The 25,531-nt window shown below is 50.0% G+C and overlaps 1 protein-coding gene across 3 annotated transcripts; it reads left to right on the plus strand.

The window, feature by feature from the left end:
- The first annotated feature begins 15,046 nt into the window (after window positions 1-15,046).
- On the plus strand, window positions 15,047-22,290 carry znf346 (zinc finger protein 346). Of its 3 annotated transcripts, none has more exons than XM_086160974.1 (7): window positions 15,047-15,430; window positions 17,341-17,444; window positions 17,741-17,836; window positions 18,049-18,199; window positions 18,298-18,522; window positions 18,667-18,766; window positions 19,369-22,290. In XM_086160974.1, the coding sequence occupies exons 1-7, from the start codon at window positions 15,373-15,375 to the stop codon at window positions 19,553-19,555; spliced, it is 921 nt and encodes a 306-aa protein (XP_086017100.1). In that variant the 5' UTR covers window positions 15,047-15,372; the 3' UTR covers window positions 19,556-22,290. The 3 variants fall into 3 exon arrangements, with proteins under 3 accessions (XP_086017100.1, XP_086017099.1, XP_086017098.1); XM_086160973.1 differs by lacking the exon at window positions 15,047-15,430 and adding an exon at window positions 16,606-16,651; XM_086160972.1 differs by lacking the exon at window positions 15,047-15,430 and having other exon boundaries at window positions 16,906-17,444.
- The last annotated feature ends 3,241 nt before the right edge of the window (window positions 22,291-25,531 follow it).

The following is a 25,531-nucleotide window of genomic DNA, read 5'->3' on the forward strand; positions in this document are numbered from 1 at the left end:
CTTCTTCCGGGTATTCTTTCCACCAATGTGTATTTGGTCCTCCTGCCGAGGCTCGCGCAGCTCGACGTGACCCGTCCATCTACGCCTTCTACGCGCCCATGACACTTGTTGGCGACCGTACAAACACTCACCCTTGGGGCCAAAGCTGACGAATTGAGATCCTGTGGGATTTCTTCACGGACGATCCGGCGGGTCTCAACTTATGGGTTTGGAGATTCAGTCCCTGTGAAGAAGAAGCGTTAAGGTCAAGAGAAACCCGAACGATGATGAGGACTTCGTGAAGGGGACCTTTTTGGTTAAAAGACCACAAAAGTCAAAAGAAGATTCCTCAGCCGTCATTCAACCACAGCTGAGGCCCTGAAGGTGCGGAGATGAACTCCGGGCTGTGGAGACGAAGACTACAAGTCTTGCTCCGCTGCTTCTCCGCTTCTGGGCCACTTCACCCAGAAGGTCCGGCTTCAGGTGCGGCTGGTGGGGCTGAGATCAACCAATATCTCCTTTGACCACCTCACACGGAGCTTCTCCGGAGGATGCTGGTTATTTTTCAGGACTTCGCTGGGATGCTCACTCCCCAGTTAACTATCACTCAGAAGCCTTGGCAGATGTTTAGGTTCTGGGGTTCCAAACTCTCCCGAAGCAGCCTCCTTGTCTATCCTTTCGAGGCCAGAGATCTGTTTGTCTTCCACGCTGTTCGCCGCAGGAGATGGAGCCGGGTCGGTTCCTGAGGCTCCTGCATGCTCCTCACACAGAACATCCACAACTCCAGAAAGGCATTTCTGTTTTTCTTTTCCCACCAGAGCAGCCCTGTAGACCTGGACCAGCACTCCCAGGAAATGGGAGTCCATGTTTGGAATTTTGCTGGTGTGTGTGTGTGTGTGTGTGTGTGTGTGTGGGGGGGGTTACACACACGACCGCCACCTACTGGCAATTATTTTCGTCCCCCCACTTTTATCTTAGAACGAAAATCGTCCTTTTCAGGAAGACATGCTGGACTTCCAGCGGGGGCCTGCGCTGTCAGGACAAACATCTAGTGTCTCAGCCGACCGCTGAATGTTCCTGGGGTGGGACCTCCTCAAACACACACACACACACACACACACACACACACACACACACACACACCCTCTCAGATATTTCTGTCCTAAGTAAACATTCTCACCTCTGAGTGTGTTTTCGCCGATGTTTACTCTCTGACTGGAGACATGACTCTGCTCCTCAGACGTTCTCACACCAGCGCCACTGAGACAACCCGTCCCATCGGAGAACACCCCCCCCCCCACACACACACACACACACTCACCCCAAAAACCCCCCCAGATGATTCCAACTTGAAGCCTGGAGGCATCTCTTCAGATGAATCGGCAGCGATGAGAAAACTCATGGATGTCTGGAATGTTCAATCCATAACAGTCCAGTCTGTGCAGCTCCAAGAAGTTCAGACCTGAGGTTTCTCCAGGCTTTACCTCTGCACACACACACACACACACACACACACACAAACCCATCTTTCATGGCCGAATGGCGGAGCAGTGAAAGCCAATTCCCACCCAGACACAGGCGGCCTTTCATTCGGGAAGGAGGAATCTGACAGGAGTGTGAAAATCACTGTGTGGGGTTCGACCTCGGATGAAGAAGATCATTCAGGAGGCAGAGAACTGAAGCTCGATGCTCTGAAACATAGAACTTCTGTTTCCTCCTCAAGAACTTCCACTCCTGACGATCACTTGTGAGATTTGCTCCGGACAGAAGTAGTTTGGGGAGGGTCACTTTGAAGATTCATAGATCTGAACCCGATTCTGAGGTTTCCATCCCGTGTCTCGGAAAAGACGGACCACCGAAGGAGATCCTGGTCGAGAAGATCCAACAGGTTTCGGTTTAGATGAAGTAGGGGTGTTGCAGATCTGGGCTCAGGGGTCAACACCAAAGGTGAGCTATGGAGAAGAGGACCATTCAAGGTTTGACCACCGCCTGACCCCCTAAAGCTCGGGGTGTCCAGGTGAAGGACCAAAGAGGAGAAGAAGGTCCATGCGTGGGAGATGTGGCCTTACGGACACCTTCTGGATCCATGGAGCGTCCTGGGCCGTGCTTTTTGTAACAGCGGCCCATTCAGGACACAACCTCAACTGGCCTCCAAGAATGTCTGAAGATCACACAGCGTTGTGAGTCCTTCATCATCTATAACCACGAGTGCATCGCCTCTTCTGGGCCACTTCCTGTTTTGGTTTCTATATAAATCTGACAAACTCCTAAAAGTGTCCATCCAGGGTTGAGTTACTGGAGCCACGAACTCCTCCGGTCAACTTCAGTAGAAGAATTGGTTATTTAGTGTGGAAAAAAAAATTCTTGGTAAAATCTTCTTGTTGTGGCGACGGGACCAGGACGAGAACTGACCACGACCTGGATGACTGAGGATCTCCACAGACATCGTGAAAAAGACATAACCAGAGTATCGGATGGTGGTTTTGCAAGCCCAGGCTGTGTGTGTGTGTTGTGAGGTGATGGCTTGCAGTAAATCCCCCGGAGTGAATTGTGCTGCCGCTATAAAACGGGCCAATGCTTTAAAATGTCTGGTTTCCAAGGAAACGTCCTTCACGAATGAAGGTTGGAGGTCCAGGTCCAGACCAAATATTTGACTGCAGTTGTCTCTGAGAACCCGACGCCGCCTCTGCAGCCGTCCGGCCTCCAGAGCCGCCTCCGCTCCCCCTGTTCCTCCCGAGACGGCGGACCCAGCTCAGGGAGAAGATGCCGGGAGAGACCCGAGGATCTGATGGTCGGGGCTTCTGAAGGGCCTCGATTGTTGGAGAAATGGGAATGTTTAGATCCTCGACAGACGGTCGGGTTGGAACTCGGATTTTTGACGTCGGAACGTCTCTTGGATGAACATCAAACACGTTCACGTAGCGTCAAGCACCTTTAGAGACGACACGGAGATGTTTGAGAACCTCGGAGGACGAGCCTCTACCGTGGGGCCTCGGCTCCACCTGGAGGCCACACCTCCACCTGGGTCTTCGGACGCTAACGTGATTTCAAACTGAGTCTTGAATGAATTCAATGTTCTCGTGATCATCTGATTTCACCAGGTGGCTCCCAACCCCTCGTCCACGCTCCAAACATCTCATTTCAACCCCTGGGAGGGCTGAAGGGAGGTTCTGGGCCAAAGTAGGAGATGAAGTGGAGAGTCCAAATCTGAGAGCACAAAGAGGTGCTTCTCCAACCAGCAGCAACAGCTGGAAACATCTGATTTTGTGTGTGTGTGTGTGTCAGATGCAACAATACACTCTTCACACTGAAGAATCCGGTTTCCAGGCCGTCCTCCTGCTCGTACAGTTTGCAGAAGAGAGGTTTTCTCGTGAAAACATCTCCGCGAGCCATGGAATCTGAACGTCCCCTTTGAAAAAAGCCATCCGCAGCTAAGATCGGGTCCAGAATGAAGGTGGTCCAGTGGTCCTTCTGCCCAACTGGGAGATGGTTCAGGATCTGATCCAGAGGTGGGAAGGATTCCCAGCGTGATCTCCTGCCTGGGTTCTCTCCAGGTTCTCCGCCTTCCTCCCCAGTCCAAGGTCGTACTTCCCGAACGATGTTTGTGCTGGAAGATCGACCCCTCGGGACCTTCTGCATGATTCCAGAGCTTCTGATCGGTGGACGCGGAGAACGGAATCCGACCGCGACAAGCCTCCACCCCGTCCCACCCGCATGTCTCTGGGGAACCTTGAAAACAAAAGCGAGACCTCCAGAGCCTTGGCCACGTCTGCACTGACGAGGCCTCCCAACCCCCGTTGCTCCTCAGAAGGAGCTCAGACCCGAGTTTTCCCATCGCCCAGGAGACTGAACCCCGACCTTTGACCCGACCGGGCGTCACATGTCTCCGTAAGCCCGTCAGGAGACCGAGCTCTGCAGCCCGTCCTGCTAGCAAGACGGCCATATGGGGCATTTATCCAAACCGAGGGGCGGAATAGAAGGTGGGAGGAGGTCTTCTCCGAACTTTACGTTTTTTATATCGACGTCTGAGCAGACGTTCATCTCCACAGGAAAGAACACCGCTCTCCGTTTGAAGCCGTGACCTTCAGGATCTTTGTCTCTGCCCAAATGTGACGACTCAGCGTGAAACACGCGAGCGCTGTTATTTTCTCGATGTTTTGAAGCAAACCTGCTCAGAGAGGGTAGACCTTGGCTCCGCCTCCACGGCCAGATGTGCATGGTGATTGGAGGAAGCGGCAGGAAGTGATGAGGAGTGAGGACAGTAATTCCTGAGGTCTCCTGAGCTCCCTGACGCAGCGCCAGGATGTGGCCGAGTGAAGCAGCAAAGCCTCGTCTCCGTGTTCAGTGGTTCAGATCTAAGCTCCATTCAGAAGCTCTTCGCCTGTGGTCCCGGACCTGAAACCTCCACAGGTCCGTGAAGGAAACTTCCTCTTGGCCTCTCGCGGCGCGTCATCACCTCCAAACCTTCCTGTCAGAGCCCTCGGAGGTTCATCCAGGGGTTCGGCGGTCAGGCGGCCGCGTTCTTCACAAAGATTCCTACTCCGGGGTTCCGATCCAAGCGCAGGCGGAGATGCCGATTGTCACGGGGGCGGACCCGGGCAGCAAACCACCCCTTCGAGGCTGGGATCAGGGTTGAAGCGCTTTATTTAGGTAGACAGGCACGTAGGGTGTCGCCGGCAATTCCCTGGCCCCGAGACAGAGTCGCACAAGGCTGGGTCTCACCAGGACGGGCCCCAGGCAGGAAGGGCCCCAGGTAGGGTGGCGGGTCTGGGTCTGGGTCTGGGTCTGGGTCTGGGTCTGGGTCTGGGTCTGGGTCTGGGTCTGGGTCTGGGTCTGGGTCTGGGTCTGGGTCTGGGTCTGGGTCTGGGTCTGGGTCTGGGTCTGGGTCTGGGTCTGGGTCTGGGTCTCACAGCGCTCAGGGTTGTTGGACAACCACAATCCCCCGGCGCCAGGCAGAGCGTGCCGCTGCCCTTTATAGGGATCTTGATTAGCGGCCACTGCTGCAGCTGGCGCCGATTACGAATTAGACCCAGGTGTGAGACCCTGACACCGATGCTTGAAAACCAGCAAAAAGTTAAACACTATTAAAGACACCGGACCGCAAAGCCCACATCCTGTGGTGGAACCTCGGAGAAGTTCAGCAGGGTTTCCCCTCGCTGTCTGTTTAAGGAGAACGTCTGCACCTCCGTCGAACACCAGAAGAATCCTTCCCGGGCCGTCTGAAGAAGCAGGGTAGTTGTCTTTCACGAACACCACGGACCCTCTGGTGGAGCATCACACTCTACAGAAGGATGTCTGTTGTCAGAGAAAGAGAAAGGGACTACAACGATCCCTCGCTATAACGCCGTTTACTTTTCACGGTTTCGCTACTTCACGGATTTGCATGGTGCATTGTGTTCTGCATTCTGATCGGCTAAAGAGTCACTCCGCTTCTTCTCTACCTGCGCGTCAATAAAATTGCAGTTTAATACGTAAACGTACGTAAAACAGCTTGCCGAATTTACGTGACGTACGTGCAAATTCTCTTGCGATTTCGAATTTCTCTAAAACCCATAATGTTGACAAAACGCTCTGGACCGACAAAAGCACCTGCTGCAGGATCCAAAAGGCAGCGGAAGATGCTATCTATCGCAGATAAAGTTAAACTTCTGGACATGCTAAGGGAAGGTAAAAGCTATGCGGCTGTAGGTCGGCATTACAGAAATAATAAATCCTTAGTTCGTTCCATAAAGTAGGAAGAAAAAAAACATAAGGACGACGGCAACAATAAGTTTTAATAAGGATTCAAAAAGGGTTGCAACTGTCCGCAATTTTTTCCATTATCATTTTTAATTTTCTCTCGTTTAATCCAATGATTCGGGTCGCGGTGGGCGGTGCTAATCTCCGCAATTTGAAGCCTTCTGTTAAAATTGATGATTAAAATTATTATTTGACAGTACAGTACAGAAGTTATTTATTGAAAAAAACGTTTCTAAAGTACAGTACTTTTATTTGTGAAACAAATGATTGAGCCTGTAAAATGGTTTGTTCTTTCTTTTCAATGTATTATAGAGTATTTAATTGTATATTAACCCTCATATTATGTTAAGGGTCAAATTGACCCATTTCACCCATTGACCCAATGGGTCAAATTGACCCTTAACATAATATGAGGGCTAATTGTAAAAAAAAATAAAGGTTTCTACTTCACGGATTTTGCCTATCACGGGTTCTTTTTGGAACGTAACCCCCGCGAAAAACAAGGGTATACTGTATTGAAGACTTGAAATTGTTAAAGGTGTGGATGTCGGGGTGAACGTTGCGTATCTCCAGATGTTGCCCAGTGATGGACACGGCTCCCGGAAATGGAGTCGCGGGCGTCGGAGGAGTTCTCTCCGAGTAATCGCCGTCCCTCGGTGATGACGCGGCGGTCTTCACCTCCGGGCCGACGGCGTGCGGCGGACGGAGGCCGGGCCGAGTTGCAGGCCGGGGTGACGGATTTACGAGCGCAGGAAGGTGAAGGTCAAGATGATCCGGCTGCACAGAGGAGAGCTGTTCCAGGCCGAGCCGTGGATCCACCTGTTCCTCCGGCTCAGAGCTGCTTCCTGGGCCGGACGTGGGAACTTGAGAATACGGCCGAGTCCCTCAGGAACAGCCCTCCTTTTTTTTTTTTTTTTGCAAGCAGAGGAGCCGTTGTGGTTCTCCTCCGCAGGGACTCGGCGGTGGAATGTGGCAGCGCGGAGGTTTCTAGAGCCCACGACACGTCTGGAATATTCCGGAAACCCGAGGACCTTCTCCTCCTTTTGTCCTGTTTTTCTTGGCCTCCTGGCTCCTCCTGTCAGACGTGGGTGCAGGTTCACCCCGGGTTCGCCTTCACGCTTTGTTTACCGTCCAGCAGAAACATGCTGGTTCTCCCTGGGATTCACATCATCCTCAACCTTCTCTCCACCCGTTGAAGCTCCACGCCGGATCGAAGCCGGGGTTCTGCATTCATGCGGCTTCCGACGTTCACTGTTTGGTTAGAGGCCCTGGCCGACGTCCTCCGGGAACATCGCTGAGAAGATAAAACATCTCAGGGGACGTCTCGCAAGCGCAGAGGTTAGCCCGTCCCCCGACTAGAAGGTCCACAGTTGGATTCCCACAGCGTGGAGACTCCGTGTCCTCCGGGTTCCTCCCACAGTCCAAACAAAGGCACGGAGACCCTACATGGTCCAGATGTGTGGACGAGAGGGTGACGGTTGCGTGGCCCCGCCATCGATCCCGGGTGGTCTCGTCCAATCACGGCCGGGATAGAGTACCTCGTGACCCGAGCGCGGGATAAGCGGTCGACGATGAACACGCCGGTCCTGCAGGGGTGGTCCGGCAGGGGTGCTGGTCCAGCAGTGCTGGTCCTGCAGGGGTGGTCCGGCAGGGGTGCTGGTCCAGCAGGGGTGCCGGGGTGGGAGGAAGAGATTATGCAGACAACCACTTCCACAGGAAGTGTATTTTAATGCTGACAGGGTTCCTGTGGAGGCTGTTATGCTAATCTGCCCCAGCGTTAAACACTGCAGACTGTCTGTGGAGGGAGGGGGGGGTGAAAACCTATAGAGGGAGGGAGCGACGGAGGGAGAGGACGCACACAGGAAGCTAACGCGCCATGTTTTTATCTCTTCAATGCCAAAGCTGCTGCCCCGCTCCCTCCCGACTCGCCTGCAGGGGCGGACATCTTGTTTGCAAAATGCACCCCCCCCTCCTCTCTGTGACACCAGATTTCACAGCTGGTTGAAGAGCATCAATGGGAGCAGTGAGCGGGCAGGCGGACAATGGGCATGGCGTCCAGGTCAGCACGCCAACCCGGGATTTCCTGCGGGCTTAGAGCGCTGGAATGGAAAGAAAAGAGGAACGACAGAGCGGTGGAGGACAGGAACCTCCATCCAACCGGGATACCGGCTGATGAGGCGGAGGAGGAGAATGGAGCTTCCAACCGACGCCTGTTGGACTTTTGGTTTTTTAGGGTCCATCCATCCATCCATCCCTCTGTCCACTCATCCATCCATCATCCATCCATCCATCCGTTCACTCATCCATCCATCCATCCATCCATCCGTTCACTCATCCATCCATCCCTCCGTCCACTCATCCATCCAGCCATCTGTCCGTCCACTCATCCATCCATCCATCCATCCCTCCGTCCACTCATCCATCCATCATCCATCCATCCATCCATCCATCCATCCATCCATCCATCCATCCATCCATCCATCCATCCATCCCTCCGTCCACTCATCCATCCATCCATCCATCCGTTCACTCATCCATCCATCCATCTGTCCGTCCACTCATCCATCCATCCATCCATCCCTCCGTCCACTCATCCATCCATCATCCATCCATCCATCCATCCATCCATCCATCCATCCATCCATCCATCCCTCCGTCCACTCATCCATCCATCCATCCATCCGTTCACTCATCCATCCATCCATCTGTCCGTCCACTCATCCATCCATCCATCCGTTCACTCATCCATCCATCCATCTGTCCGTCCTCTCATCCATCCATCCATCCATCCATCCATCCATCCATCCCTCCGTCCACTCATCCATCCATCCATCCCTCCGTCCACTCATCCATCCATCATCCATCCATCCATCCGTCCACTCATCCATCCATCCATCCATCCATCCATCCATCCATCCATCCATCCATCCATCCATCCATCCATCCATCCATCCGTCCGTCCGTTCTCTGATCCATCTGTCCATCCGTCCACCTTAGCAAACAGGCTAAGCAAGGTTTGCCTTAAGCTCCGCCCCCTCTCCCTCCGACTCTGGGAGTCTGACCTAAAGGCTCCGCCCCCTCGCCGTCATGGAGGTTGTCCATTCAGAGGAGACTGACCACCGTTGAGATGTTCAAAGTGAAGGCCATGTTAGCTCCTCAGCAGGTGACCGGAGAACTTCTCTGGATCACCGAGGCTTCATCTGTGATCCAGAGATGGCGCTCCCGTCTGAAAAACGGCGAGCCTTTGAGGCCGCAGGGAGTTCAGGATCAACCACCCCACCAGTCAGGACCAAGGAGAAGTTCAGAGAACCTGCAGAAAATGTAAGTGGAGAACAGGTGGAGAACATCTGTGGACTCACAGAAGCACACCTGAATCCACGCCTGCCATCAGGAAGAAGAGGAGCTGCTAAGATAAGATAAACTTTATTGATCCCCTTACGGGAAATTCTCTTATCACAGCAGAGTAACAGTTATAAGTCTCAATAAATATGAATATAAATATCAATAGACAGACATTAGAAAACGCAAAAGGGACAGAAAGAACAACAGAAACGGCATCAAGGGTGAGAATGAACAGAATAAAAAGAGGCAAAGGGTGAAAATCGACAACCAAAAGTAGACGACAACATAGACAGAGTGACAATAGCAGTGACAAGAAAATAGATAATAAAAAATAGGATGCAAGTGCACTTGCTCTAAGACAACAGAATGAAGGCACCTGACACCTGAATGGGGTGAGGCGGTGAATGGGTGAGATAGTGAATGGGTGGAGAAGGGAATTGGTTAAGTAGTGAACAAGGCGAGGTAGTGAATGGGTCGAAGTTGTGAACAGGGTGAGGAAGTGAAATGATGAGCTGGTGAACAGGGCGAAGTAGTGAATGGGTGAAGTAGTGACAGGGGGTGAGTTGGTGAATGGGTGAAGTAGTGAAGGGATTATGTAGTGAACAGGGCGAAGTAGTGAATGGGTGAAGTAGTGAACAGGGGTGAGGTGGTGAAATAGTGAATGGCTTACGTAGTGAACAGGGTGAGGTAGTGAATGTATGAGCTGGTGAACCGGGTGAGATAGTGAATGGGGTGAGGTAGTGAATGGGCAACATAGTGAATGGGTGAAGTTGTGAATGGGGTGAGGAAGTGAATGGATGAGCTGGTGAACAGGGCGAAGTAGTGAATGGGTGAGGTAGTGAACAGGGTGAGGTAGTCAATGGATGAGCTGGTGAACAGGGCGAAGTAGTGAATGGGTAAAGTAGTGAACAGGGGTGAGGTAGTGAATGTATGAGCTGGTGATCCGGGTGAGATAGTGAATGGGGTGAGGTAGTGAATGGGCAACGTAGTGAATGGGTGAAGTTGTGAATGGGGTGAGGAAGTGAATGGATGAGCTGGTGAACAGGGAGAAGTAGTGAATGGGTGAGGTAGTGACAGGGGGTGAGGTGGTAAATGGGTGAAGTAGTGAATGGATTATGTAGTGAACAGGGTGAGGTAGAGGATGGGGGTGGTGAATGGGTGGGGTAGTGAATGGATGAACTGGTGAACGGGGCAAGCTAGTGAATGGGTGGAGTAGTGAACCGGGTGAGGTAGTTAACGGGGTGAGGTAGTTAACGGGGTGAGGTAGTGAATGGGCAACATAGTGAATTGGTGAAATAGTGAACGGGGTGAGGAAGTGAATGGATCATCTGGTGAACAGGGAGAAGTAGTGAATGGGTGAGGTAGTGAACAGGGTGAGGTAGTCAATGGATGAGCTGGTGAACAGGGCCAAGTAGTGAATGGGTGCAGTAGTGAACGGGAGAATTGTGAACAGGGTGAGGCTGTGAATGGGGCCAAGATGTGAATGGTTGAAGTTGTGAGGTTGTATTATGTGCCGTCCAGACCGCTGATATTCTGTCTGATGGCTGTGGGCACAAAGAGGCGTCTGAAGCGTTGCTGGAGTAGAAGATGTTGCCATGAGGAGGTCCTGCGGTGGAACGGTCGTGCCTGGAGAGAACTAAAGTCGAGAAGAACCGTTGATCAGGAGAACCCATGAGAAGAGATCCTCCTTCCTTCTTCTTCTCTTCTCCTGCAGTGTCTGCTGTTCCAAGGGCCAGAGGAAGGTTCACTGACCATCTACTGAAAGGAGTGTGTGTGTGATTTGTAACGTCATCTGAAAAAGTCCTCCTTCCGCTGAGGTTCTCCGTTTCTCCTCCACCGATCTTCCGAGGAACCGACCATCGAGGATTTTCTTCTCCTTCCTGGCGCCCTCGGCTTCGCCTGCAGCTCCTCCTCCTGAAGCTGGATATTTGAGAATCATGACCGACGCAGACCCTCCAAATATCCTCCTCGGCCACGGACACCAGGAGCATCACAGAGAAGGACCTGGACCGGAGAAACCCGACCATCTGGAACTGACGCTGGGCAGAAGAAGGCGGCAGATAAGCCGGGTTGGGGGCGGGGGGGGGATAAACCACTCCTGAGTCTTAGATCTGGATTGAAGATCTCCTCAGAGTCAGGGTGTCTGCTACCAGGAGGGAGAACATTCCAGGAGGAGAGACAAAGGAGAACGCCCTGCAGCGAGCTGACTGATCTTTAGCTTTGTGGCGCCTGGAGGTCAAAACCAGAGGGGAGAGTTCCTCTCCTGCTTTCGAGGTCTCAAGAAGGAGAGGACCTTCAGCTCTGGTCTCAAATGGACAAGGAGACGCTAATCTGATGCTTCCAGCAGCAGCAGTGTTGTGGAGGAGAAGATGATGAGCGGCCTTCTGGGTGCAGGGTTGAGGAGCTCCTGAAGAACTGAGAGAACTGGAAATGAGCAGACGAAGACGAAGAAGAAGAAGAAGAAGAAAGGCTTTAAACCAATCAGATGGAGTCAGAAGATACCACTCCAAGTCTTGGGGGGGGGGGGGGGGGTCTACAAGAGTACGCAAGTCTGCCTTCAGGGTGTGTGTGTGTGTGTGTGTGTGTGTGTGTGTGTGTGTGTGTGTGTGTGTGAGAGAGAGAGAGTGTGTCAGTATCTCAGCCAGGATCCGCTTATCATTGAGAGGATCAAAGTTCGTGTGTGTGTGTGTGTGTGTGTGTGTGTGTGTGTGTGTCTAGAGTGTCTCCCTGGGAGAGCAGGTATCAGTGAGACAGATCACCTGTCCATCCATCCATCCATCCATCTTTGAAAGACAGAGGTTAGAAGAAGAGCAGTGGGAGTGAATGAGTGACAGCTCATTGGACCAATCAGCAGTCCTGCTGTGAAGCCGTGATGTTCCTCTGACATCTTCATGGTTTTGGACAAATCCATGACGTCCAGCCTCTGATCACTTCACACATCCATCACAGAGCAGGAACCGTGGAGTCGATGCTTCTCTTCGAAGAACCGAAGCCTATGAACGGAAACCGGAAGCTTACTATCTGGTTTGTCACCTCCATGATTTCCATGATGTCCAAACGCAAAAGGGTTTCCTGTTGAACCAGTCTGGAAACACCTCCTGCTGCGTCAGCCGTTGGAGATCTTGAGATGATTGAAGCGAATATTTATGAGGTCAAAAGTGAGAGACAGGAGGACCCGTCAGCAAACTCTGCCGTCACCGAGGTGGGACTTCTTCTCCACGGAGAGGGAAGTCAGCGGTCTGCCATCACAACCAGAACCATCGACTCCTTCAGAATCACAGAAGGTCCCTCTGAGGCTCCAGGATCTCCAGCAGGCCGTCAGAGACAGGAAACAAAAAACGGAAACATTCAGTTGATCCAGCTGTTTTCTCCCCTTCCTCCTCAATCTGCCCCCCCAAGGGATCCGGTGTCAGGGGGGAGGAGGGGGAAGGGGAAGGGGGAGAGGGGGGTCAAACAGGTGTCTGACTGCTGCCGGTTGGTTGCTTTGCACAGGTTTTACCTTGTGCTCCCAGCTGCTACACACACACACACACACACACACACACACACACACACTTCAACCATTTGTCCATCTGTCTCAAGAACTCGATCTAATCCATGGGAATTTTCAGATGTCATGGAGGGAGGTGTGTGTGTGTATGTGTTCGTGTGTGTGTGTGTGTGTGTGTGTGTGTGTGTGTGTGTGTGTGTGTGTGTTTGAGACCCATGTTCAAGAGAACTAAATGTGTTAAAACAGCAACGTTGTGGGTTAAGGCAGCGCCAAGATCCATTTCCAGGAAATGAATGTCAGCCAATGTAATGTCCTCTGAAATGGTGATGTGTCTGTGTGTGTGTGTTTGTGTGTGTGTGTGTGTGTGTGTGTGTGTAGACTTTCACTGGAGATGTAACCCGACCTCCCGGCCACCTGCAGCCGACGGCTCTCAGACCGGGGAGAAGGACTCCAGGCCTGCGGAAACCTCGGCCCGTCCCTCAGACCTCGGCAGATAGAACCAGGAGGTGGAGGCGTCTTCTTGGTCTTCTTGGTATCTGAGCTTTTCTTCAGGATTGTTAAGGTTCTGCTCAGAAACGGTTCAGTTGGGTCCAGCTGAGAAGGTCTCAGAGGAGAGAGAGCCGACCGGTGTCTCCCTTCCACCAGATATGGACCAAGCTGTGTTCCGACGGGTCGGTTATTGGTTAATATCAGCTCGTGGACCGGAGATGCGGAGATGGTTCGAAAATGTTCTTACACAATTGGTTAGGAGCAATAACGTATTTCTGATTCTGATTGTTTCAAAACCGACAGAGAGCCCAGCCTTCGCCGTCCGCTGTTGTCCATCTCCTCGGGACATTTTGGTCTGTTTGTGTTCCTTATCCACCTGAAAGTTCAGGTTCTGATGATGAAACTCGAGGTCAAATCTGAGATCTTTGCCATTTATTGTCAGATTGTCAGATATCTGTATCTTCTCTATCTTCTTTTGAGAAGACACAAAGATGAGCACAAAGCTTCCTCCTAAAATACCGCAAGACCAGAACTTCATTCATCCGCTGAGAAGATCGTTTTTTCCAAGTCATGAATCGGATTCAGATCGGACACAGAAATGCTACTTCCGTCTAAAATAAGCCTGAATGAGACCCGATCATCTCGTATCCGCGTGTGAACGGACCCGACCGGCAGATAGTCTCGGCCTTGAGTCGGATGCTCCTCACACCTTCAGGCAGAAGATCGAGTTGAAGGAACGCAGGAAGCCCTTTGCCCTAAAGGTGGAGTCCAGGCGTTAGACGGATCCCATGGTGTGGTCAGGGCCTGAAACTCCTGACACAAATCCCTCGGAGGACGGAGAACTTCTCCAACAGGCCTTGTTGTGTGAGGATGAAGAAATGCCAGCAGGTCCTCCTCTATCTCCTTCTTCTCCTTTGGCCTCCAGGGGCTTCTCCGTGTCCTCCTCTCTCACACCAACTAATTCATGTCTTCTTTCACCGCATCCATAGATCTTCCCTTCGGCCCTCCTGCCTGGCAGTTCCACAGACCCTCTAACGGACTCGTCCCTGATCCTATCCACCCTCGTCTCTCCCGAAGAGAACCTCGACATCTTCATCTCTGAGTAGGTCCTCTTCTGCGATTCAAAGAAAACTTCACATCTCCATGTGAAGCGGGCGATCCGGCTGCAGTGAGGGGTGGGAGCGCCACCATGTGGACACAGAGGGTGCTTGATGGTCATCACATTGAAGTGGAGCTCCAAAAGTTGAGGTTGTTGGTTCCTTCTCACTGTTATTTCACATTTTATTGTCAACAGATGTTCCTCACCAGAGGTTCTACATGGACTTTTTCAGGAGGTTTTGGAAAAAAAAAAAAAATTCTTCCTCTACGAACGTTGTATTTTGTTATCCTCACCCTCTCAGCTGTTTGTGGACCAGGAGGTGTCGCAGGGATGGAGTGATGCTGTCGGGGTATTTGGAATCTGACTTGACTCGCCCCAGATGCTCAGCAACAGGGTTGGGAAGCGAAGATTCGTCCGGTGGAAGTAGGCTACAGAGGTTTCATAGCCACTTCAACATCTAGGCTACTCAGGGAGATGGGAGTACGAGGACAGGCAGTCAATGACCTCTCTGGGGCTGCTGAGGAGGGGAGCCAGTGGCTGTGGATGAAGAGAAAGGATCCAACTTGGGCCTTCAAGTGAGCTGATGGCATCTAGGGAGTGAACCCGGGACGCCGGGATTCACTGCTGAACCCTTTGGAGGTGTTGTGGGCCAATGCGGCGAAACGTCCATGAAGGAGGACACCCACTTGACAACCCAAAGAAGCCATTTAACCCCACAGAGTCTCATGGGTGCCTTGAGTATGCTTCTATCAAGGATACAATCTTCAGGTTTACCGTGGAAGCCTCCTGCTCGTTGTGGTCCAGAGGTCTTCATCCAAGCTCTGGGTTCTGTGCATCCTCTCGTTGGCATCATGAGAAACACTCATGGACTTTGTCGTGCTGAAGCAAGACACCTGTTGTCCACTAACCTCTGAGAGGTTAACGGATCCTGTCTGGGTTTGGACTGAAGCTGCAGGAGCTAATTCTTGTGGCCGTCACAGATCAGCTCCCAGATCGACCGCTAGATGACCGGGAAAAAAAAGCAGAAAGACGCGTCAAAATGAAATGCGCTTCACCGAAGGCTTCAAGATGTCATTAATTAACATCCTTACGGTGTCAAAGATCGTCTATTGACGTTAGTGCTCGTTGCAGGTACAAAGAAACACCATCAGAGTGAAGACTCTTCCGCCCACTTCCGGTCCCCAGCCTTTCCGTCGCGCATGCGCATTCGCAGCCACAGAGCCGAGCAGCAAGTATGGCGGCCGTGATGCAGACAGAAGACTTCCCCTACCTGCCTTCGGGGCTGGCGGAGGGTACGAGCGCCTTCGGCATGAAGCTCCCGCTTCTCCTAAACAACCGCGGTCGGGTCGGACGCGGAAGCCCGGCGGGGGTGTTCGTGTCCCGCCGGTTCAGTCAGCCGACAGCGCGGCGTGCACGGAGGGGGGTGCTAAAGTATCCACGGGGCTAGGCTAAGCTAGGATAAGCTAAGCTAAATTAGCCGCCTCGGCTCCAAGGTCGACGAGAGCACGTCTGCTCCCCGCGTCTCCCCGGGTTGATGGAAGGGACGGGTCCGGCGGAGGGGGCGAGGGTTGCGGGTTCGAGTTTCAGGGCAGTTGCGGCCCTTCGGCGTGGCTTTTCTCCACCTAGGGCTCGGCCGGTGTTTACGTGGGACCGAAAACCGCTCGGGTGACCCCGTTATTCCACGGAACGGCTTTAAGGGGCGGAGTGTCAGCCTGAAACTGCACGAGTTGTAAGGATTATCCAGGTAAACGGATCGTGATAAGTTTACATCGAAGGTTCATCCTCCGGCGAGTGTTCATTCATTCACTATCCATTGCAGATCCTGCACTTTGGGTCGTTAATATCAAACAAACTGCTGTTAGTTTGTAATAATCTCCTGTGTGACTGAAGCGATGGTTCTCTGGGATGCCACACGGACACCGGAGAAGATCAGTGGTTGTTCCGATAGATCCAGATCAATATGCCACTCTTAGACATACTTCATAAAACTCTGTTAAATCCTCCTCTGGCGGCTGATTTCTAGACCCGCCCCCCTTCACGGGCTCAAGAACCTTCCAACCCCAGTTATGAATTTGTTTAGGTGAATGTCTACGTCTTGTCGTCCAATGGAGAAAATATGTTTTCTCTAAGTGTTTGTTTTGCCTCCGTCTCAGTGCTGCGTCTCCTGCTGCACAGGCCGGTTCTCGGAGTTCAGAACCCGATGAACACAAAGCCGAGGCGGCGTGTGGAACGCTCGGCGATCCTGTCGGAAGAGTCTGAAAGAACAGCCTCCGGCTGCGAATGACCAGGCGCGGATGTCGTCTCTCTTCAGTTCCAAAGTTTGACCGAGGCATGGAGATGCGCTCGGCTCAGACTGAGGTCTGTGCGGCAGGGTGAACTTTGTGGATCGTTCCTGGATGTGTGTCTGCATTGGCAGCAGATCCTCAGGATCGGGCGCAGGGATGAAGGGATGACGTGCTGGACGATCTCTTTCTGTGTCTCCATGTCAGGAGAAAAGCAACCGCCGGTTCAAGGTTTGCCACGCGATGAAAAGTCGGACTTCAGCTCCAGCAAAGCCAACATTCTGACTTTTGGCTTCAGGGTCCGTGATTTGAGCCAGAAAAGCTCTGTCACTACTTAGTAATGACCCTTGAAGGGAAAGACGGCCTGTTAAATAAGATCGGGGTTTTTGAAAATATGATCCTACGTGGAGGTCAGAATTCCAGCCTGTGCGTTCTAATCAGTGCAACGTCTTGTGACAGAAACCAGTCATGAGTGAATAGTAATTACTGAACAGTTACAAAAAAACAACCTGCCCTTTCAAAGCAGACTTATCAGTAAATTAAACCTTCTTCTTTTTTGGTACTCGGATTGGACAAGTCTCCTCATCTTTGTGCCGTCAGAGCCCCTGGACGCATCCAGGTTCATCTCAGATGTTGGGCCTTAGCGGCGTTACAATCCGTAAATGAGCTGCGAGGATTTTAATGCCTCTATGTTAACATGAACAAAAGGTCCACGTATGCAGGAAGTACTACCCATCCAAACATCTGTGACTCCTTCTCCTCCTGTCTTCATTACATTACATTGCATTGCATTTGGCAGACGCTTTTATCCAAAGCGACTTACAATAGAGGACGTAGGGACTGCCAATACACTCGCAAATACTTGCATCCTCATGCAGATGTGACCTCATTTATGTTGGTGTTTCTCTCTTTGTCTGCAGTAAATAAGATGATAAAGGAGCACGGCGACCTGTTTTCTGACTCCCAATGTAAAGTCTGCAACGCTGTCCTGATTTCGGAGTCTCAGAAACTGACTCATTACCAGGTTAGTGATGCAGCTCGCGGCCCCGAGACGCCGCGGGTCCGGCCGTGGAGCCGCCTCAGCGTCAACTCCATGTACTTTTCAGTTGATGATACAGAAACAAGGCCATTCGTGAGCTCATAATGCCAAAGTGAAAATCTGTTTTAATGAATGCTAAAACCAAATCGCAGCACCCGATGTGGTCTTTTCTATAGATCACCTGGCAAATTTGCGATGGTCATTTTATTCTTGACGTTGTTTCACTGTGGAATCCAAATATTGATCATTTCATCCCTGTCGCTCCTGTGTTTTTGCCCCAGAGTAAGAAGCATGCCAACAAGGTGCGGCGCCACTTTTCCATGCAAAATGAGAAGGAACCCGAAGTGAAAATGTTGAAGTTACTACCGTCAGACAGCGTGAGTAGAAAGTCCTTCAACATTTAGATCTAATATCTCCTGAACTCGGTGGTTCCATAACCGAACGTGACGCCAATCCTCAGAGGTTTGGGTTCCGTTGCTTCCAGAAGGCGTCATGATCTTTCTCACAGAACCGCCTTGAGCTGCAAGTGAGAAGCTCAGCTCTGACCGCAGCCCTCGGTGACCTCTCTTCATTGGTGTGTGTCTGCCAGGTGGACTGTAACAACGGGGACTCGGACCGCTCCAAAGCCTGTCATTTGTGTAACATGACGTTCTCCTCCCCTGTGATGGCAGAGTCTCACTACAAGGGCAAAGTTCATGCCAAGAAGTTGAGGCTACAAACTGTTGGCCCACAGAGTTCGAGTACGTTTGACTCCGTTTAAGTCTTCATTTCAATTTTCATCATTGATGCTTTGACAACTGACGTCATGTTTTGGGGCTTGATTTCCCCCCTGGAACAGTCGCCCAAACCCCTCCGCCAGCTCCGCTCAAGAAGAAACCGGCAGACGATCCAAGTCCGGCCCCGGTAACGGACCACAACGACAACCCGGACCGTTTCTGCTCCGTCTGCCAGGCGTCCTTCAACAACCCGCTAATGGCCCAGCAGCACTACGTGGGCAAGAAGCATAGAAAACAGATGACGAAGCTCAAGCTCATGGAGACGTACGGCCCGTCCTCGACCCCAGGTCAGACCGCAGAGCCCGGACAAACACGGCCTCCCGCTGGGGTTCTGAGGGCCTGGTCCCCAGGGGGATCGGCGTTCGGATGTGGCTTTGGTTGTTCGCAGACAGATTTGAGTTATTGTGAGCTTTTCCTTTCTCCCGGTTCAGCTTCCACTCTGAAGGGCTACCCCTGCACCATCTGCAACCTGGAGTTGAACTCGGTGGAACAGTACCAGTCCCACATCGGCGGGGCCAAACACAAGAACCAGTAAGCTTCCGCACCCGCTGTCCCCGCAGCCGTTAAAAAGCGCTTTGCAAACAGTTTTTGAAGCATTCGAAGTCCTGGTTCGAGGCCTCGCTCCAGGCGCAGTACCGCAGTCCCTCCAGCAGGGGCGCCACAGGGGCGTAATACTATCACCCCCTCTAAAAGAGTGGTTTCTGTGGGTTCCTCTGACCTGCCCTTGACCTCGGTCCAATGAGCTGCAGCCACTTTATTGTCGCAAACAGCATGACCCCCTTGAACCGTGCGATTTGGCGTCCAGGTTTTGATTTTGTGACCGGACGGACTCATCCGTTCACAAACGGTCAAGTGTTTCCAATGGAATGCGCCGCGTAGTGACGTTCATGATGCGATTTTAGCCCGAAGAAAATAAGGCCATCAAAGTTTCGCCTTCTTCCACCGTGACGTCCTGGTCTTCAGACTCGGGGCAGTGTCTGCGCCGCAGCTCATTCCAGAATGTGTGACTTCATACTGGGGCAGAAGTGCAGTTAATCGCTAACATTCTCACATAGTGTTGTTTGTCAGGGTGTTGTCCGACTCTGCACGCGAATGTCCAATAAAAACCTCACTTTTTATTTCTTTTAACGTAGAATGAAGAAATCGGGGCCGAACCCTGCGGACAACAAAAACACAGTTACTCAGTCGTTCGGAGGGGAAAACCAGTTCGCCGGCAGTGAAGAAGACCAGTACAACACGAGCAATGACCAGTACGACCCAGAAGAAAGCCAGTACATTCCCGAGGACACGGAGTACTCGGAGGAGCAGCAGTACACCTGAGACCGGGCCGAAGGTGGACTGCAGAGCCTCCAGCCAGGACTCTGACCGACACAACAACCAGCCCCTTTAACTCATAAACAAACCATCCTCCCCGTTGACCTTCGGTTCCAGACTGAGTCACCATAGATTTTCTTCTCGAGCCTTCAGGTCTACAGATTTGGACCCCAGAAGTTTCCGGACAAAAAGAAGGTCCTCGGCGCCCCCGTGTGGAATTGTATCCCTTTAGGTTTTCATCAGGCGGGCGGACAGGTTTAGCTTTGTCACATCAGTCAAGTCAAGTCAAGTCAAATTTTTATTTAAACGGCGCAAAAATCCCAACTCAGGTGTCTGATGACCCTTTCCACGCAGAGCAGGTCTGGACTACTCTCTTAAAGAGATTCTACAGAAACCCAACATTCCCCCAGGAGCAAGCACTCGAAGGCAGCGATGAGGAAACACTAAATTTAACCGGGCAGGAAGCCAGGCAGAATCCCAAATCAAAGGTTTGCAGCCTTCTGCCTGGACCGGCTGGGGAAGAAAGAGAGCGAGAGAGCGCAGGAATGTGATTGACTTGAAGGGGTACTGAGGGCTGGGTTGGGGGCGGGTCAGGAACTAACAACTTTGTACTAATAACAGCTCACGCTAACCTAGCTTTCTCAGAAAGGAAGGTTTGACTCCGAAACAGAAACCTGTTCTTAGACAAAGCGAGGGCATCCACCCCCCCAGGACGGAGATCTGGAGACGGTCCCGCAGAAGAGCAACTCGGTACCCGAATGCGCCAAACCCTTTCAGAGACTCCAGGCGCCGCAAGGAACCCTGCCTCCCGGGAGCGTGGAGATTTGACCGGGCGGTGGCGTTCTAAGAGGCCTTTGAGATATCGAGGTGTCGGGACATTTAGGTGAGGAGATGAGGTGATCGTACCGTAATTTCCAGACTATCGAGCGCACCTGAGCCGCACCGGCTATCAATAACTAAATAAATATGTGTACATATGAAGGCCGCACTTGTCTATAAGCCGTAGGTGTCCATGTCGTAACATGAGATATTTAATTCAAACTTTTGATTCAATACACACCGTTTTTTTACCGAACAGTGCCTGTAACATGGCTGATGAAAAAAGATAAATAACAAATAACACAAGGAAAAGTCCATCCATCCATCTTCTATTTGCTATGTCCTACTGCAGCTGATCAGTGTCTTCATCTTCCTCCTGCGCACTAAAACCATTGAAGTCGTCGTCTTCGGTGTCGGCATTGAACGGCCTCAGGATGTCATTGGTCCGATGTGACGAGGCAGCGTGAAGCTCATGAGCCCGAAAAAATACATAAATTAGCTGCATCGTTGTTTAAGCCGCAGTGTTCAAAGTGCGTGAAGAAAGCAGCGGCTTATAGTCTGGAAATTACGGTAAATGCTCTGCATCGAACAGGAAGCCAATCCTGGGGAGATGTCGATCACACTGGAGCTTCTTGTGTCATCGCTGGCTTAGAAATGGATCTTTAGTTAGCTAAAATTTAGGATCAAGAGTGGATTTTGAAGGAGGCTGTACATTTCACCCACCTGACACGATTGTGGGACAAACGTTACGCGTCAGGTGACCGCCGATGACATCGGGAAAACGTCCTGGGTCCATTTCTGTTGATGTTCTGTTACAAACTCACATTGTGTTAGAGCTTGTTCGGACCATATGTCACTCTTGACTGACAGCCCTCTTAATGTGCAAAACTCAAATCTTCCACCGCGAATTTCAACATTGGACTTTATTAGCGGAAAGTGTTTCCGTATTTATCACACAGCAGAAGAAATCTGTCTCATCTCTGCCTCCACTTACCTGTTAGCACTGTTAAACAATCTTCTCACCAGAGCAGGCTCATGGTTGAGCCCCAGGTTCAGTAGCTCACTTGGGGTTAAAGTTTCATTCCTAGACGTCGACCTGCTGTCCAGGGTGTGTGTATCTGGGATTCAGTCCGTCACGATGGGGACCCCAGTGCGGACAGGGGTCGAAGTCTTCATGCCGCATCTGTTCTTTTTAAGTTTACATGTTCTTACAGTGATCTATCCACGGTTACAAACACCTCCACAAAGATGGTTTGTTGACTTGATTTTTGTGGTTGAGCCTGTTTTTTTTTGTTTTTTTTTCTGCTCAAATGACCCAGAATAACTTTTTGTTGTATTTCCTTTTTTTTTTTTTTTTCGAGTGCAGTGTTTTTCACTTTTTAAAAGAAAAATTGTGTTTTTTTTTTCTTTCTTTTTTTTTGTGGGGGGGGGGGGGGGGGGGGTAACATCAGGAACCCACCAGACAGATGTTGGTAAATTCCGATGATAATGTTTAGATATTTCATGTTGGAGCTGACGATGTGAATGCCTCATTGGGAATCTTCGCTTCTCACGTTTCTCGGTCGGACACGAGGTTCCCTGCAGTTTCGCTCCTCTCGCAGCAGAACACCACCTCCTGCCAAGATTGGAAACAAGATGTCAATATTAGATTTTCACTAACATTTCATTTTTCCTTGTTCAGAACCTTGAATATTTTAGTACTGAATGTCCTGAACTCAGAAGAAAGTATGAAGTGTAATTTGTACTCCCGAGGGCTGTCGAATACTGTGTTGTACATGGTGTGTAAAAGACCAACGGCCTTCCGGTGTCCTCCCTAACTGTCGGTGTGTTCGCTGTCTCGTGGCTTCCTTCCAGACTAAGCTGTGTTTACATGAGGGAAAGAATGCAACACGTTCATCAAGTAAAGGAGTATTTTAAATGATCTCCGTTCTTCCGTCTGGTCTTTGACAAACGAAACGGAGGCTGTAGGACTAGACGTGTGGCATCGCCATGGTAACAGTTCGACAGTGCTAAGATCCATCTGTTCCAGAACGTTCCGCTTCCTCTAGTTTTGTCCATTGTTCCGCAGTAGGTCCACGTGATTAAGTTCTGTTGGACATTTTCCCGCTTTATCTCAGAAATTTTTCTACTCTCCTGTTTTCACCTCTCACTGCTGGGGTAACCCCATGAGGTCCAAGAGGCTTGGCATGAAGTCCACTTCTGCTAACTTCAGCATGTTGGAGGAGAACCCAAGAGCCATCATCACAGCTATAGCTGCTTGACTCTGAAAACATGTGACCTAATGTCTACTAAGGAAGGTAGAGGTGCAGCATGTGTTAGTCTACTGTTCTTTGAAGAAGCTGAAGTACAACCTTTCTGACCCCAAGGCTACCGCCTTGACCGGTGTCACTGAACGGCTGAAGAAGAAAGCCTGGGGAAAGAGTCTTGCAGGGTCACCAAACACGTCATCAGTGGACCATCGACATCCTGAACACTCCATCTGATGTCCACTGAGATCCTGCAGAGACGTCTGGGGTGGGGTATCAAAGGTAGCCTGTGGGATCTGTAGTACTCTATCAATGAGGCTTTCGTCATGTAGATATCCCACGGTGCACGGCTTCTAACACGGAGGCAACGATGTCTCCTTGTGTAACAGTTGCACTGTTTGCTGTCCTGACACCTGCTCACTTGCCAAGTAACTTTCCCCCCGGGGACAAATAAAGTTGTTTGAATTTTTGGGAGTGAACATCGCTGGAGCAGCCCTGGAAGTTGTTTCTAGCGGCAGGTACCTGGGGGTTCATCTCAGAGAGGACCTCACATGGAGTGACCACACTTCCAGCCAGCACCTCTTCTTCTTCAGGAGACCGAGGAGGGTTGGATTTGGAGGCTCGGTCCTAACCTCCTTTTACAGATGTGTGTTGGAGAGATTTGGCCAGAGGGTGCTGCCATCCAACTCCGGGGAGAAGATTCGATGGGATTTATCCGACATCCTGATGTAGTCGAGTACGTGTCCACTCACACACGACAGTATACCCTTGTTTTTTGCGGGGGTTACGTTCCAAAAAGAACCCGTGATAGGCAAAATCCGTGAAGTAGAAACCTTTATTTTTAAAGGTCAGTGTTTTAAAGGTCAATGTATACTCTATTATACATTGAAAAGAAAGAACCATTTTACAGGCTCAATCATTTGTTTCACAAATAAAAGTACTATACTTTAGAAATGTTTTTTTATCAACAAATAACTTCTGTACTGTACTGTCAAATAATAATTTTAGTCATCAATGTGAACAGAAGGCTTCAAATTAGCACCGAGATTAGCACCGACCACCGCGACCCGAGTCATTGGATTAAACGAGAGAAAATTAAAAATGATAATGAAAAAAATTGCGGACAGTTGCAACCCTTTTTGAATCCTTATTAAAACTTATTGCTGCTGTCGTCCTTATGTTTTTTTCTTCCTTCTTTATGGAACGAACGGAAGATTCATTAATTCCGTAATGCTAACCTACATAATGCTAACCTAGCATTCCGTAATGCTAACCGTAATGCTAACCTACAGGTTAGGCTTAGCATGTCGAGAAGTTTAACTTTATCTGCGATAGATAGCATCTTCCGCTGCCTTTTGGGCCCTTTTGTCGGTCCAGAGCGTTTTGTCAACATTATGGGTTTTAGAGAAACTCGAAATCGCAAGAGAATTTGCACGTACGTCATGTAAATTCGGCAAGCTGTACGTGTACATATTAAACTGCAACGTTATTGACGCGCAGGTAGAGAAGAAGCGGAGTGACTTTCTAGCCAATCAGAATGCAGAACACAATGCGCAATGCAAATCCGTGAAGTAGCGAAACCGTGAAAAGTAAACCGCGTTATAGCGAGGGATCACTGTGTACACACACCGCTGCATCGACTGCATGGCTGTAGACAAATAATGTCGGAATAACAAACCATAGATGACCAGAAATGTCGAATAGCCGCTGATCGGCCACAAGTCAGGTAACTTGGAGCTCCATAAGGCTGCAAAAGGCAAATTAAAGAGTGCTGTCAGAGAGGCCTTGGGGAAGCTGACTCTGCTTACAGTCAATTTTCTAATAAATTCTAGTGGCAAATTTTCCCACAGCGACAAGATTTTCTCTTTTAACTCGGCGATATTTTTAGGGTGAAATTTCATAAATTCTTTTTAATTTTTAATATTAATTCGTCATGCATTTTTTTAGAGGAACAGTTCATTACATATAAAGATTTTTATAATTTAACTGTTTACCTCCTTTACACTAAAACAAAGGAAAAATTTGGACTTAGTGTTACTTCGAGGTGATGATTTTACTGGTTCGGCCCCCTTGACATCAAATAAGGCTGTATGTAGCCCCCAGAGTAAAATGAGTTTGACACTCCTGTTCTACAGCTTCTTTTATATTCATATTATTTTATTTAAAAATATTATAAATAGAATATAAATAAATTAATAAATTTAAAATATAAATAAAATATATCTAAATATTTTAAAATATTTTATCGTATTCCTTATTCTCCCTCCTTCCTACTATTATCTATCATTGTTATGTTTTACTTGAAAATCTGGCACAACAATTTCCTTCGCGATAAATAAAGTTGCTCTTATCTTATCTTATCTTATCTTATCTTATCTTATCTTATCTTATCTTATCTTATCTTATCTTATCTTATCTTATCTTTGAGAGTCACCTCACCGTAGCTTTTTGCTAAAACCCAACGTGTTTTCTCCCCTTGAGGGTGACAGCTGGCGAACGGCGTGGCAGAGCATAAACATAAAGTTTAGTCAAGACAATCCCATGTTTGTTACTTTATTTTTTAAGCACACCTCTGCATAGCAGGGATGTCTGACAATCCAATGTATCATTTTGTATCAAGTCAAGATTGTTGGTTTATGTTGATGCTTGTTTTCTGTCATTTTGGGGTTGCAGGGAATTTTGTTTTGCTTTGGAGTGCAAGGATTTTTATTTTTAACCTGGGATTGGGTGGGAACAGTTAGTTGTGTTGCAGGATTGTGGCTGTGGAAAACAGATATTGCTTATTAAACTGACGCTTTACGGGCACCCAGGTGTTTCCCTGACTAAAACCCTGCAATAGTAATATCTAAAAATTTCAACTCTAAGGATTTCTTCTGTGACACATTCGTCTTTTTTTTTTTCTTATCAGTAAACAGTT

This window comes from Fistularia commersonii, chromosome 15, assembly GCF_037954325.1.
Source record: "Fistularia commersonii isolate RoL2024-O1a breed Wild chromosome 15, RoL_Fcom_v1.0, whole genome shotgun sequence".
NCBI classification, from domain to species: Eukaryota; Metazoa; Chordata; class Actinopteri; order Syngnathiformes; family Fistulariidae; genus Fistularia; species Fistularia commersonii.